Raw genomic sequence first — 16,458 nt, 5'->3', positions numbered from 1 at the left:
AATCGACAGCCCAGCTATCACTTAGCTCCCCTAGTGCTGGTGCGGGTTTCAGCATCACTCTTGCAGAGGGTGTCCCCCCAATTAGTGACGGTTCATCTCACGAGAATCTCAAGCAGGGCAGAGCACGACCTGCAGGGCTCAGCGGGGGTGGGGCGCACAATGCCAGTCATGCAGTAGGCACCTGTTGTGGACACACACACACCTCAATGTCTAATACTTCCGAGACGTTTGAGGAGGAATCGGGCCTCCAACATGTCACCTTCTCACTTGGTTTGCCCACCATGCACCCCCACACTTTATGAATCTTTTATTCCAAATCCTACCTCCACCACCAAAACCACAAGTGACACAGGGGAGAGCCGCACCATGGCAGGCCTGCAGTGCCGGGAGGCTGGATTAGTAAAGGCAGCCCCAGACGTGCTACGAGATAGCAACGCCGCAGGCTGACCAGAGGGAATCCCCCCGAGAGCGGGTTATCAGCAGCCATGCTTGGACAGGGCAGGATGGCACCCTACAGACACAAAGTAAAGCAGGCTGGAGAATTAATTTGTGGCACTGGTATCAGCACCAAACACACACCGGTGCACTGGATCAGCCCGCCCAGCAGCCATGGCAGACAGGACCCATCACACTTTTGAAATAGAGACTTTGTTTTCATTTTTTTTCCACCTTGTCTGTCTGATATCTACTTGATGAGGCAGGCAGGTGGCACAGATTGGCATGGATTAAGGGAGTGTCTATAGTTGCAGTGGGATCCCTTTTTCCCTCACACTCCTCCTTTTTGATTCTATGGACTTTGGTGTAATTTTGACTCATTTTTGCTATCAGTGGTTTGCTTCAAACCCTGAGGCTGTGGGTTCAAATCCCACTACTGACACCTGTGTGACCATCAGCAAATCTCTTCACCTGCTTGTGCTCGAACTGGAAAAACAAAAGAACGACTTGGATAGATAGATAGATAGATAGATAGATAGATAGATAGATAGATAGATAGATAGATATAAAAGGCACTATATGATAGATAGATAGATAGATAGATAGATAGATAGATAGATAGATAGATAGATAGATAGATAGATAGATATAAAAGGCACTATATGATAGATAGATAGATAGATAGATAGATAGATAGATAGATAGATAGATAGATAGATAGATACTTTATTAATCCCAAGGGGAAATTCACATAATCCAGCAGCAGTATACTGATACAAAAAAAAATTAAATTAAAGAGTAATAAAAAATGCATGTAAAAACAGACAATAACTTTGTATAATGTTAACGTTTAACCCCCGGGGTGGAATTGAAGAGTCGCATAGTGTGAGTGAGGAACGATCTCTTTAGTCTGTCAGTGGAGCAGGACGGTGACAGCAGTCTGTCACTGAAGCTACTCCTCTGTCTGGAGATGATCCTGTTCAGTGGATGCAGTGGATTCTCCATGATTGACCGGAGCCTGCTCAGTGCCCGTCGCTCTGCCACGGATGTCAAACTGTCCAGCTCCGTGCCTACAATTGAGCCTTCCTTCCTCACCAGTCTGTCCAGGTGTGAGGCGTCTTTCTTCTTTATGCTGCCTCCCCAGCACACCACCGCGTAGAAGAGGGCGCTCGCCACAACCGTCTGGTAGAACATCTGCAGCATCTTATTGCAGATGTTGAAGGACGCCAGTCTTCTAATGAAGTATAGTCGGCTCTGCCCTTTCTTACACAGAGCATCAGTATTGGCAGTCCAGTCCAATTTGTCATCCAGCTGCACTCCCAGGTATTTATAGGTCTGTACCCTCTGCACACAGTCACCTCTGATAATCACGGGGTCCATGAAGGGCCTGGGCCACCTAAAATCCACCATCAGTTCTTTGGTTTTGCTGGTGATTAGTTGAAGGTGGTTTGCGTCGCACCATTTAACAAAGTCCTTGAATAGGTTCCTATACTCCTCCTCCTGCCCACTCCTGATGCAGCCCACAATATCAGTGTCGTCAGCAAACTTTTGCACGTGCCAGGACTCTGATTTGTATTGGAAGTCCGATGTATATAGGATGAACAGTACCTGAGAAAGTACTCCGGTCCTGTGTTGCCGACCACAATGTCTGACCTGCAGTTCCTGAGACGCACATACTGAGATCTGTCTGTAAGATAGTCCACGATCCATGCCACCAGGTATGAATCTACTCCCATCTCATTCAGCTTGTCCCTAAGCAGCAGAGGTTGGATGGTGTTGAAGGCACTACGGCGTCTGCAAAATAACTTAATAATAATTATTATTATTTAGCGTAATGAGTAGATGGATCACATTTGGAACATTTTGTAAATGTAAAAAGACTATAGTGCAATGACAAGCAATTGACGACGTTCAACTGGATTAAAGCTGATGTTTAATTAGGTGGATGGTTCAAGCCACCCTAGATCATCTCTATAACACCACCCTGCCGACCCATTCATGGATGGCTCCTGTCTTGTGCTCATACCGCTGGGGTAAGCATCAGCTTCCCACGACTCTAATCTGGATATGCATGTTAGAAAATGATTAAAGACGCACTCACGGGTGACACTGCGGCGTAACGTTTAACTCTGCAGCCTCTCAGATCCAGTGTACTGGGTTTGAATGTGATGCGTGTGGAGTTTGCACGTTCTCCTTGTGTTGAGCGTTTCTCCACCCACATTGCACAGATGACTGTGTTAGGTTTATTGATGATTCTGAACTCTGTGTGTGTGTGTGTGTGTGTGTGGGCAGGCAGGCAGTGTGGCATAGTGGTTGGTTAAGGCTTTGGATTTTAAACCCAAGGTTGTTGGTTCAAATCCCACTGCTGACACCATGTGAACACAAGCAGGTCACTTAACTCGCCTGTACTCAAACTGGAAAAAGCAAAGAAATGTAACAATTTATATTTCAAATGTTGGATAAAGGCATCAGTCACGTAAAAATAATAATAGTACAGAATGAAGAAAGACGAACATGAATATTCACTATGAAAGTCATTATATCAAGTAATCACTGATTCATTTCTATAGTTGAACTTAGAACTTCCCATACACTTTGGGAGAATTCTTTAAAACTCACTTTCTAACCCCTCCTCAGATTTTTTACTAACAAACTATAGATTTGGCGTATCGCTTGAAGACGTCTACTTTGTGGAGGGCAAAAGTAATTGTTTCCAATGATCTTCACAGACCTCAGATTATTTCAGTTTTTATTGAATGTATCATAATTCCAGTGGGTCACAAGTTTACATACACTTTGTTAACTGTGCCTTTAAACAGTTTGGAAAATTCTAGAAAATGAAGTCAAGCGTGTGGGCAATTAGACAGTTGGTTTCTCATCACCAGTTATCCTATCTGGAGACAACACGTGGATGTCCTACCATCAGACTCACTGCCTTTTTGCTTGACATTATGGAAGAATCAAAGGAAATCAGCCAAGACCGCAGAAAAAAATTGTGGACCCTCCACAACTCTGGTTTAACATTAAGAACAATTTCCAAATGCCTGAAAGTTCCAAATTCATCTGTACAAACAATACAGAAGTATAAACACCATGGGACCACACAGCCGTCAGGCTGCTCAGGATGGAGACGTTTTCTGTATCTTAGAAAAGAACAGACTTTGGTACAAAAAGTGCAGCTCAATCCCAGAACAACAGCAAAGGACTCTATGAAGATGCTGGAGGAATCAGGTACACAAGTATTGATATCCACAGTAGAACAAGTCCTGTATCGACATGACCTGAAAAGGTGCTCAACAAGGAAGAAGGCACTGCTCCACAGCCGCCCTAACAGAACCAGACTGCAGTATGCAATGGCACAAAGGGGGGACAAAGATCTCACCTTCTGGAGAAATATCCTCTGGTCTGATGAATCCAGGATTGAATTGTTTGGGCATAATGACCATTGTTATGTTTGAAGGATAAAGGGTGAGGCATGCAAGCCAAAGAACACCATCTCAGCCATCAAGCATAGGAGTGGGAGCATCATGTTGTGGGGGTGCTTTACTAAGACTGGCGCACTTCACGAAATAGATGGCATCATGAGGATGGAAAATAATGAAGTTATACTGCAGCAACATCTCAAGAGCTCAGCAAGGAAGTTGAAGTTCAGTCATAGATGGGACTTCCAAATGGATAACAACCCCAAGAATACCTCCAGAACTGTAGCAAAATGGCTTAAGAACAACATGGCCAAAGTATCGGAGTGGCCTTGACCTCAATCAAACCCCATTTATGGGCAGAACTGAAAAAGCATGTGTGAACTCATGATACCAACAAACCTGTCCCAGTAACACCAGCGCTGTCTGGAGGAATGGGCCAAAATTCCAGCAACTTATTTTAAGAAGCTTGTGGAAGACGACCCAAAATGGGCTCAAGTTAAACAATTTAAGGGCAATGAGACCAAATATTAACAAAGTGTATGGAAACTGTGACCCACTGGAATTGTGATATAGTCAAAAAGTGAAATACTCTGAGGTCTGTGAGCATTGTTGGAAAAAATGACTTTTGTCCTGCACACAAAAGATGTCTTAAACGATATGCCAAATGTATAGTTTATTAGTATAAAATCTGTGGAGGGCTTATAAAGTGAGTTTAAAGAATTCACCCTAAGTGTACGGAAACTTCTGACTTCAACTGTAAATGTCATTACTATGAAAAACCCAATGTCCAGACTGATCGATTATTTATTATACTGTAGTGTCTTTTAATGTCGATGACACTCGAGGGTGCTATACAGGGAGTACACATGATTGACTGTTATAAACGGCTTTGTGAGAGGCACTATACAGTAAGAACCGATGGAGTCACCCTTTAATGGACTGGTGCTTTATGCTTACTGGGATAGACTCGCACTTCGTCACAACTCTGCTCAGGATAAAGCAGGTTTAGGGAATGGATTTATGGATTCTGTTAAGTAAATAAGAAGCATTTGCCATCAAAGGATAATATAAAAGGCTATATAAAAATGACAAACAGCTTTGAAAAAATAGTTTGTGATCACGCACAAAGTAAGTTTTCAAAAAAGCTGAAATCGCTGTGGAAGGTACTACATAAAAAAAGGACTGACTGATTGATTACTGGGCCCTTTACTGTTTTCACTTTACATGCTTCCACTAGGATCTCTCAATTGAAGACATCGTGTTCATTTTCACTCGTACGCAGATGATACCCAGTTATACTTTCATTTACATAAATTAAGTTTCTCCGATGTTGTCTTTAATTAGTTGTGCTAGTGAATTAAAGAAGTGGATGGATGAGAACTATTTTTCTTTAAACACAGATAAAACAGAGATGTTAATTGTTGGAGGGAATGACGCTGATTGCAACAATATTTTATCATCATTTAACTCAGTTGGAATCGCGTTTCATTTTACTGAATCAGCCCACAATCTAGGAGTAACCTCTGGTTCTGGCATGTCATTTAAGGCACAGATTGTCCAAATCATGTTTCTTCCATCTTACAAATGTTGGGAATCTAAGGTGCTTTCTAAATAAACAGGATTCTGAGAAATTAATTCATGCATTTATTTCTAGAAGGATTGACTACTGCAATGCACTGTTCACTGGATGTTCAAATTGTTCTTTATAAAGCTTCCAGTTAATCCAAAATGCTGCTGCAAGAATTATTACAAGAACAAGAAAATATGAACACATAACTCCAGTTCTTAAATCCTTACACTGGCTCCCGGTTAAATTTAGGGCAGATTTCAAAATCCTCCTTTTAACATATAAAGCCTTAAATGGCCGAGATCCGGCTTACATGTCTGAACGTATCATGACTTACAAACCAAAGCGTACATTAAGATCTCAAGATGCCGGTCTGCTTAGGATTCCAAGGATCAATAAGATAACATTGGGAGGTCAAGCTTTTAGTTACAGGGCCCCTAAACGGTGGAGTGGTCTGCCTGCTACAATAAGAGATGCCCCTTCAGTCTCAGTTTCCAAATCCTGGCTGAAGACTCGCCAATTCAGTTTAGCACACCCTGACTAGAGCTGCTGATTAGCTGTGCAGACTGCATCTCTGTTGTTAGTCATTAGCATTAAAGCATCAGTAACATGATAGTTATAAGTTGATACTAACCCTCACCGATTCTTTTTCTCTTCTCGGTACTCAAATGTGGCACTTGGTGCCACGGCCCACCTGCCAAGTTGTTCTGCCTGCCTAAGGTAAAGTCATCCCTGATGGAGGGTTGCAGGAATCGTCGGGTAGAGGGGTCCTTTCATCGGATTGGCTGGCCCAGCACTGTTTCAGCTGTGTAAAAGCCAATAGGAGGAGGCAGCTTGATGAAGGAGGTCTCCAGGACTCTAAACAAATCCAAATCGTATTATGTGATATCATCTACTGTTACATTCTGCTCCGTACTTTTTTATTTTACTGTTATACTGCATTGACGATTACTTGTGTTCTGTTCTGTTCTATGTATTGTATTGTATTGACCCCCTTTTATTTTTGGCACCCACTGCACACCCAACCTACCTGGACAGGGGTCTCTCTTTGAACTGCCTTTCCCAAGGTTTCTTCCAATTTTTTCCTTGTCTTCTTAGAGAGTCAAGGCTGGGGGGCTGTGAAGAGACAGGGCCTGTTAAAGCCCATGGTGGCACTTCTTCTGTGATTTTGGGCTATACAAAAAATAAATGGTATTTTATTTGCAATTCTTACAAAGACAGGAGAGACTGGAACTTTTGTGGATGAAAGGTTACTTTGCAATCCACGTATATTCTTTAAGAAAGACAATACCTGATTGAAAGACGAAGGACAAAATGAAAGGCACTGTATAAGACAGAGGACTGATATATAAAGCTCAAAAAGATAATGTTCACTATAAGTGTGCTATATAATGTAAAGATTGATAGTTTTTTTTATACAGTATAGCTGGGTGTGGGATGGACCGGAATACATTTTGGAGTGCCAACCGGGTCCTCCCTTTAATTGTCCCAGGACAAAGAAAATCAACAGAAAAGAAATGTCACTCTTCAGTGTGCGTATCGCATGCTGGAATTCGGGTAAATGAAAGTATTGAAGGGCGGCAGTCCTTGCTAGTGGAGCTCCTCTCGGCAGATTGCACAAGCCAGTAATGATGCCTCCTTCCGGGACGCCTGGGGTTTTATAGCGGCTGGACCGGAAGGAATGGGGTAAAATGCCCTCACCGGGTGGCATCTCGACAATGTGGGAAAAGAAGGAGATGACAACATTAGGAGCAGCGCCCCGTCTCGTCTCGGCAGATGATTATATACCTCGACTGAGCCTGCGAGGAGGTCCTCTGACGCGCATGTGTGACAACAGAGTGCTGATTATTTTAGAAGAGCTCTGTGCTGATTGTGAAAGATGCTTTATAGTGTAAAGACTATGGTTTGGTTTTTAATGCTCCACTAGACAAAGCCCTTCAAAATACACAGTAGAATGTACAGATTGCTATATATTGCTAATGCTCCCTGTGAAATGCATTATTGCAGGTAAAGACGGATGATTAGTTTGTGAAACATCATTGGATAACACTTGGTGTAAAAGGCACTATATCATGTATAAATTGTGGATTGGCTTAAAAAGCCACTAATTGTGAACGGCACTATATAATCTAAATAGGCAGTCATCTATTGACTTTACCTGGACATGAACATGGGGACTCTAGAGATGTGTGGCAAACAGATGAGCTCCAGTGTCTTTCCTCATGTAGCCCCTGATGGCTGTTTGGTGTCAGAACAGAGCGGAGATGATGCTGGCTTATCCTCTAAGCAGATAAATCAGGGTTTTACCACAGCACTGCAGTAGCCAGCATTCTGGTAATGCTGAAGAACCCAGAGGACACATCTTCTTTAAGCAAAGATAACACAGACTTATATTAGTAGGAGAAGTTTATTGCATTGAAATGGGACGAAGTGGTGAAAGACACACGTACATACAGTAATAACACCACAGGAGAGAAGGCAAACACTCATCGGGTTATCATCGACGCTGAGACACTTGCAGACCACAAGAATATCAGACATCTCTAAAGACCTGACCAATTCTAAAGAAGGCGTACCTCTAATGCTACGGCAGATAGAATATCAAATCAGGTATCGTAGTTTCAAGGGGTCCACTGAAACACAGGATTTTCTGAAGGTACACACATTCCTCAAGAAATGGTATGGTGCTTCAAAAACTGGTGAAGAGTAACACTAGGAATTGGGAAAAAGCGGACCATAAGTAAGAAGTGTAACCAATCTGAAATGAGCAGCTGCCTAGTGGGGGTGTGGCTAATTGTGTGGGCGGGGCACAAGGAGCAACAGCTTTAGCACAGACTGATGGCTGCTGGGATAGGGTCAAGATGCCCCACCACCCAGCCATGGATAAGCAGGTTAGGAAATAAATGAGTGAATGAAAATGAAGCAGTAAGAGCACAATGGCCAACCACTGCAGAACTTCTTGCCTGGAACTTGGCAAGAAGGTGACTACAGAGTGAATGTCAAAGGGGGTGTGGTCAGTGGAGTGGGCGGGGCACAGGCACAACAGCATTTGTAAGCTCGCCACTAGCAGTAACTATAAAAGCATCACACTTCTTAAACAAGAACGTGTTGGAAGTCTGCTGGGAGGTTCAGCGAAGGGTGGGACATGAGGAACAACGGCATTGAGCAGAAAATGAAGTTCATGTGCCATTTAAGACCAAATTACTGGCAACAACTGTCAAAGAACATAAAATCTGAACTTCTGAACAGTTTGAATTGTTTTACCATCACAACTGGCAGTGTTAAGAACATGCTGACGTGCCTGAGAATTATCACGAGACTAAAATACCAGGAAATGATAAAATGATAACTGACGACGGCCAAAACCATGAGATCAAACTAAAACAGACAACCAGGAACACAAGAGCAAGACGTTACTCAAGAGTCAGTGTTAGAACAAAGTCCCAGCTGAAATAAAGGTCCTACTGCTAAGGTCTACTCGAGGGAAAAACTGGCTAAGAGAAACAGAGAAAGTGTTTTATCCACTGAATGATAAAAAGAAAATGAATTAGCAGTCCGATTTATACATGACGTCCAGTGACGTCACAACCCAGAGTACAACAAAATGAGAAATTAACTAAAAATCACTTTCTCAACAGTTATTCAATTTAAGAATAAGCACCTGGAATTGATCTGTGGTGATTTGAAACACAAAATAAACTGAGAGCACACAGAGAACGTATACTATGGCAGCTGCGGCGGGCTGGCTTTCTGTACGGGATTTGTTTCCTGCCTTGCGCCCTGTGTTGGCTGGGATTGGCTTCAGCAGACCCCCGTGTCCCTGTAGTTAGGATATAGCGGGTTGGATAATGGATGGATGGATGGATACTATGGCAGACAGTGCAGTTGAGCAGGATGAGCTAACGTCTTTCTTAGAGAAGGAAGGAGACGTCAAAAGTCAGACATAAGGACTGATGAACCAAAATGCTAAGCAAAAGTCTGCACTCCTAACCAAGCAGGAACTGAACACATCTTCTTAAATATTTTTAGCTTGTTTTGTTCAAGTCTTTTTTAAGATGCATCACTCTATCTTTTATAGCCATGCTTCCACAATGTCACCAGTCACGTGCATCACATGCCGAGCAACCACACTACATCTCAGCAACCAGACACACAAAATGGCAGCGTCTAGTGTGGATTAGCACTATGTTTTCATTTATGAATGAAACAAAAACAATCTCTGTCCACCTTCCCTCACACCATACTAATCTGACCAGGGAACCTAAAGCTCACGTTCTTAGGAGATGGCTGAAATCCTGAATCCCATATGAAAAAGCAACACACAGAGACTGGGAGACAATGTAAAGAGGGGACACTTACCCTGTGTACTGCGCATGACACCAATGCCCCAGTGCAGTGACGAAGGGACACTGTGCGTCTTTCGGATGAGACATAAAACTGAGGATCTGACTCTCTGTGGTGGTCATAAAAGACCCCTAGAAATTGTTCAAAATGTGCGGAGTGTACCCTGATAGTCTAATATTCACACGTCATTTGCAAAAGTATCTCCATCCACACTAACACAACCAAAACACAGATGGTGCAGATGATAACCTACACTGGGCATACACACATCATCAGAAAAACACTTGAAGGAATGGTAACACCACAGGCCGCAGGATTCATCACAAAACTTTAGTGACCGGTAAATTATTAGCCTTTTGTGTATGTATGCAACATTTAAATTGTCCAAAACAATTTAGCTGCATAGAGTTGAGCAACACAACAAGCCCCACAGAAAGCAACTCCTTTATGTGGACTATTTTAAATTTACGGTTTCCTGCCACGAAGGGTGGCCAATCAGGAAATGAGATGTTGTAACGAGCAGGATCCAATCAGATCAGAAGTACATACCACACTAGAGGCTGCGTTTTCAAAACTCTTCATTTTTTACCTGTCCACACTGTAATGCCATGGCGGTGTTTTCAGAAGTATGCGGCTTTGGAGTACTGAGGACGTCACCTAAAATGAAGATGGAATCTCCCAAGTACTGCATGGCAAAACATGTTAAGGAAAGCGATTTCTTAAATAAAATTTCAGGAAGAGAATAGAATTTAGGAACGGAATACATTCTAGTTCAATATGTGCAGAGCACCCCATTTTTCATTAAACAGATACCTTGCATATAAAATTGTGTAAAATTTACCCAAGGAATGGTGATGTCATCAATGGGTCACATATTGGCGATGTCCTACAATAAAACTATTTTGGGAAAAAAAAAATATACAGTATATATATATATATATATATATATATATATATATATATATATATATATATATATATATACCCATCCATCCATTGTCTAACCCGCTGAATCGAATACAGGGTCACGGGGGTCTACCGGAGCCAATCCCAGCCAACACAGGGCACAAGGCAGGAACCAATCCTGGGCAGGGTGCCAACCCACCACAGATATATATATATATATATATACAATAAGTCAGTCATTATCCAACCTGCTATATCCTAACTACAGGGTCACGGGGTCTGCTGGAGCCAATCCCAGCCAACACAGGGTGCAAGGCAGAAAACAAACCCTGGGCAGGGTGCCAGCCCACCGCATACATAGTGTATATGTTTTTAATATATATTTATATTAATAGCATATATATATATATATATTACATAATAAAATACTACGGTCTGTGTGTCCAGTCCCTCTAAACAATGTGATTGGTCAGCTTGGCTTTGATGTGATCTTTGGGACGCAACAAAAGAGAAAGTGCAAGTGTGAGACGCAGGAGGAGGAGTAAAGACACATGAGCCATGCTGAAAGAGTCACCTTCAAAGAAGGCAGGTATAAAAGTGAACAGAAGGTGACAATGGCACCTCAAAAATAATAACAGTCTGAGAAACCGGCTTTACTAGGATCCACTTGAGGGACGGAGCACCAGAGACATTCACATACACAGAGGTACACGTAGATCAAGAAACAGTAACAATTTTTATGTATTCTATTGCCTACATTTTGCCTACAGGTAGCAACAGCAATATTTGGAGTACTGAATGGGATAAAAGTGTATTATGTAAAGCTGGCCATGATAGCTCATAACACATCACTCACATGAAGGCTGATTCCGCTCAACGGGTAAGAATCCCCACCCACCATTTTATTACCTCGGAGGAAAGTGATGCTCTGCATTATGTCAAATTTGAAAAATCAAATTCTCATCATGGGGATCTGTTTTTTAGAACTTTAGGACCTCATTACTGGGATTCTAATATAAACAGGCCAGGCTTGTGCTCCACCGTTTGGTTTTATTCTGTACAAAGAGCTACAGGGTTGAGGTCGGGACCCTCAAGCCGTATGGCTCTCTTTGCTGGGCAAAGACTGATGGATTATTTTTGGATCATTCTTTTGTACTTTCTAAATTATTTTAATTTGTTAGATTGGGATATATTTTGTTGTTATGTTTTATTTCCCAAATAAAAGAATTAAAAAAGGAAAAAAAATCTAAGCACTCAAAATGGTGACTGAGAGACATTACAGATATAATGGTAAGAAATATTAAAACAATAAAATAAAATAAAATAAATGCTAAACAGCCTTTACAAATTCCTAATTGAATTCCACTTGTTATGTTGAGCCCAGCAGGCGGGTGACGACAGCTACGGTTGCAGGGGGTGTGGCTAATAAAATGGGTGGGGCTTCAGGTGCCACAGCACTGAGCACACTCTGGGGGTCATCAGTCACATATGAGCTCACAGCACCTGAGAACTGTTAAAAAAGCTGGCAGGAGACTGTCCAAACAAGTGGGCACAGCATGAAGCACAACTGGTTACCAGCTCACCACTAGCAAGAACTGAAACGAGAATTAAAGGTTGCACTTTTAACACGACCAGAAATCAATTGATTACAGAGAACCTGGGAGAAAGTGGGCTGCATATCTGACTACACATGTGGAAACCCTGAACTTTAAAGGGTTTAAAACTACTACTGAGTGACTGACATTCACCTCTTTATAAATGATCTCTCAATGGGGTCTTAAGGGAATACCATGGATCAGTGAGTAGAGACCACCGAGAAAGAGAGAGAGAGAGAGAGAGGCTGGGAGCATGCACTGATACAGTATGTCGCCGCATCCACCACATGACAAACCACCTCAAGATCCCAATTTAGGACCCGAGTTCAACCCTGCAATGGGTGACACCTCAGCACCAAGCTTACCTATGTGTAACTAGCACTGTTGATATGATGGGGGGAACAGCACAGCACTGAGCATACAAAAGAAGAAAAAATAAAGAAAGATATCAAATATCTTGGGGTGGTCATCCCACTTCCAAAGATGGACCTCTCAGGCCATTACTCTCCTGGGTCTTTCATCAAGTGCACCTCCACTGTCCCATGAGCTGCTCCATCCTTTGTGGTCTCGTATTATGTTCAGTCAAATTCAATAATATGCCAGTGATACGACTCTAACAGCACATCAACTCACAACTGGGGATGGAGAGAAGTTGCTGGACATGCATAGAATATTCTGCCCATAACAGATATCTAGGATTTTATCATGACTTTTATCATTAGCAAAGATGGCAAAGTGGGTATTGCTGCCACCTTACAACACAGTCCCAGCTGGGGTGCCTTCTGTGTGGAGTCTTTCCCAGTCCAAAGTCAGGCAGGCAGATAAGGTGGAATGGTGTCTCTAAACTGTGAATGTGTGCTGCTCAGGGTCAATTCTACTCAGATCCCTGCATGCCTGATTTGGATTAAACAAGTTCGGAGAAAGGATGGAGAGGAGTTAACATGTTTGCCTTGTGCTGGACTTCCTTCTAAAAACAGAGGGCTAGTCCATTGTCTGCTCATAATTTAAAAGGAAGAGAATAGTTACATAGTGGAGAAGATAAATGAAAAAACAACAGGATCTTCCATCCATTTTCTAAACCTGTTCATCACCACAGGGACCTGATCATGGGCGAAATGGGTGTACAACAAGAAGTGAACTTGAAAGAAGCATCAGCTCACCATAGGCTAAATAAAACAGCAGACCAGTTTAGTGTCATGGACGGCCACCATTGCCACTGGAGAAAATGCATCCCCACTGAGAAGTGAACCCGGGTTCAAGCAGTATTAGACAGCAATGTTATCCAATGTTCCAGTTTGCCACCTTACTGTGACTGCTTAATCCCAGTTTTCCATCCATCCATGTTTGCTTCTTATCTGATTCCAGGTTGAGGGGGAATGCATAGATGGATGGATGAACCATCCCCCAATCCCTGGTGCCAAGTGTCCTCAGTTATTCTTCTAATGCAACAGCGTGGCTCACCCCACACATACTTCAAACAAGTATGTATCCCCAGCAGGACAACTTTTGGATGCCAGTCTACTTAACATCATGTCAGACTTCAGTGTAGGGCAACCCAAAAAGAAGTTAAGTCCTCCACATGGATGTTGTTTGAGTGCTGCTAGGAACATTTGTGGGACAACACACCTCTGGCACCAAAGACTTGGGCAGTGGAGAAGTGGGCACAAGGAGGTTAGTCGAGGGCATCCTGGCTGGGTGTAGAATTCAGAAATAATAATTCAAGTCCATATTGCCGTCCACAACCGCACACACCATTCTGCATAAAGTCCATACAATGTTTGCAGAGTAGACAGAGATAGAAAGGACTTTGTTTCCACTGAAATCTTTCAGACAAGCAAGAACCCCCCCCCAAATCAATTGGCACATTGTTTTCTCCCAACCCCATTCCCTTTCATTGCCTTTTGAACATGCAGATGAGGTCATTTGGAGTTTGAACCCTTCTTATTCCAGATATCAGCTGACCAAGTGACCTCTGGCAGCAGGTGAGTCACTTTAGGTGCTGCCCACCACCCCCCGGTGCCCACGGCAGCGCAGCAGCACTTTGCGGTTCTCCAGGATGATATCATAGCTTTCTTGCAGTCGGCCTTGCTGTTCTGCCACCTTCTGCTGCAGGCTACGTATCCAGCGGATGAGTGCCAGACGACGGTACATGGTGAGCTGGACCTGGTGGCGCTCTTTCTCCTGGGCTTTGAAGCGTTCTTGTTCCTGCAGGGTACAAACAGCCTCAAGCAGAGCCGGCAGAACCCTGTGGGCCTGCACTGAACTCAGATCTGGGACTTGACTGGGTGGCTTAGTGTTGTCTACCTCGGTCAGACCTTCTGGGGCCTTGTCCCAGGCTGGCACTGGGGAGTCTTTCCCAGGTGCCTCCCCCCAAGCATTTCCAACAGATGGCGCAGCAGCACCCTCTAGAATGGGACTGTCAATGCTCAGAGAGGAAATGCTGGGGCTTCTGCTGAAATCCGTGCTGCTCTCGCCCCCGTCTTCTCCCCCATCACAGTTGTCTTTATTATCCCTTTGCTCAGCCCTTGTGTTCCTGCCTTCAGACCCCTCTGGGGGCTCCCGAATATATTCCTGGCAGTGCTCTTCTGCCACTTGGGTTAAAGTGGAGTAGAAGTTCGTGCCAGTGCCCGGTCCGTTCTGGTTCAGATTGTCATTGCTGTCAAAGGTGGACAAAGGATTCCTGCTCTCCAGGAAGTTGAAGTTGCTGTCTTGTAGGCACTTCCTGTCTGGCTGACTGCTGTAACACCTAGACATGCCACCGAGCTCGGCCCCAAAAGCACTCTTGAGGGAGCCGGGAGAGTCTGTTAGCGACTGAATCCCGAACATGTTGGCTCCACAGCGCTACGTGATAAACCTGTCAGAGAAAAAAAAATGGCGCGTTTAGGAAATCGAGTTAATAAAACGAAAACGTCGCCCTTCTCCTCCTCCACGATCCGCCAGCCCTGCGTGGTGCTGAAAGGACAGCGACCCGCCCAGCCCCGCCGCGCCGCGCTTCTTACCTGTGAGCCGGGGAGCCGTCTGAACAACCGATCACTTCAATCGAGCCGAGTCGAGCCGAGCCTGACCTGAACAGGCCGAACCGACGATCTGCGCAGAGCTGATGAACCGAGCAGACGAGACGAGCCGCCCCTCCACACGTCCAACGGCGGAAACGAGTGCGGGAAGAGGGAGTCACTTCCTAAAGATAAGCGGCGAGAGAGAGAGAGAGAGAGAGAGAGAGATGGGGGGGGGTTATGGGTTATTGGAGAGAGCGGACGGGAGAGGAGCCACTGGGAGGAGGGTGGGCAGCGAAACTGGGAGAAATGGGGAGAAAAAAACTGAGAACACGAGGAAGGTGAGAGTAGAGGACCAGAGAGCGTGAAGTGATAACAGCAGAGTTGTGAAACTGGAAGAACCAAAATGAGAAGAGAACCGTTAACAAGAGAAGATTTGCACAGCAGCTGAGTGAAATAAAGAGGTAAACCAAGAACTTCAAACTTCAGAGTGCTGTCTACAAATAAAAAGAGCAGAGAATAAGTGCGAGAGAAAACTGGGGACACGAGAAACAAGAAAACGGGAGAAGTAGAAAGAGAGAACAACCGCTGACTCTGAGTGGAGTAGAAGGACTTTAGATATAGGAACTGCAGTAAGAGAACTGGGAATATCTACAAATAGAAGAAGTGGAGAGAGAGAGAAAACTGGGAACAGCAATGATGGGAAACAGGGAGACACCAGAAAGAGGGAACTGCAACTGTGCCTGAGTAAAATAAAGAGGAAAACATCAGATATGTGTAACTGCTGTAAGAGAAGTGGGGACATTAGGGAGGTAAAATTAGAGGACTGGAGAGAATGAAGTGGACAGGGAACAGCAGAGGTGGGAAACTGGGAGAACCAGAAGGAGTGAAGAGAATAAGAGGAGAACTGACAAGACATGAAAGGGAGAAAAAGGCTGCAGAGATCCTGGAATCTGCAATGGAGAAAAATAGACAGAGAGTACTAAGACGAGCAAACGAATTCAACTGGAATAAATTAAGACTTGAGAGAAGTTTAGGAAGAGAACGTGCACTTAGAAAATTGTGTAACAAGGAGAAAAAAGAAAGGAAACAGATGAGAAGTATAATAGAGAAACAGGGGCAGAGAGAACATCTAAGAGGTGCAAATGGGGTCTGGGATACAAAATGTGGGGAGAAGCAAATAGGAGAGGATTTGG

General features: G+C 43.8%; 1 protein-coding gene across 1 annotated transcript; it reads right to left on the bottom strand.

Annotated features, from left to right (window-relative positions):
- Positions 1-11,091: 11,091 nt before the first annotated feature.
- On the bottom strand, positions 11,092-15,462 carry LOC120517782 (UPF0500 protein C1orf216). Its single transcript, XM_039740273.1, has 2 exons — positions 15,269-15,462; positions 11,092-15,123 (listed from the first exon to the last, which is right to left on the bottom strand). Exon 2 carries the CDS (start codon positions 15,093-15,095, stop codon positions 14,262-14,264), a length of 834 nt encoding a protein of 277 aa, XP_039596207.1. The 5' UTR covers positions 15,096-15,123; positions 15,269-15,462; the 3' UTR covers positions 11,092-14,261.
- Between the last annotated feature and the right edge of the window lie 996 nt (positions 15,463-16,458).

The sequence above is a fragment of the Polypterus senegalus genome, chromosome 17 (assembly GCF_016835505.1).
Source record: "Polypterus senegalus isolate Bchr_013 chromosome 17, ASM1683550v1, whole genome shotgun sequence".
NCBI lineage: Eukaryota > Metazoa > Chordata > Cladistia > Polypteriformes > Polypteridae > Polypterus > Polypterus senegalus.
The sequence above is the reverse complement of the archived record's forward strand: the minus strand, read 5'-3'. Positions and strand labels throughout refer to the sequence as shown.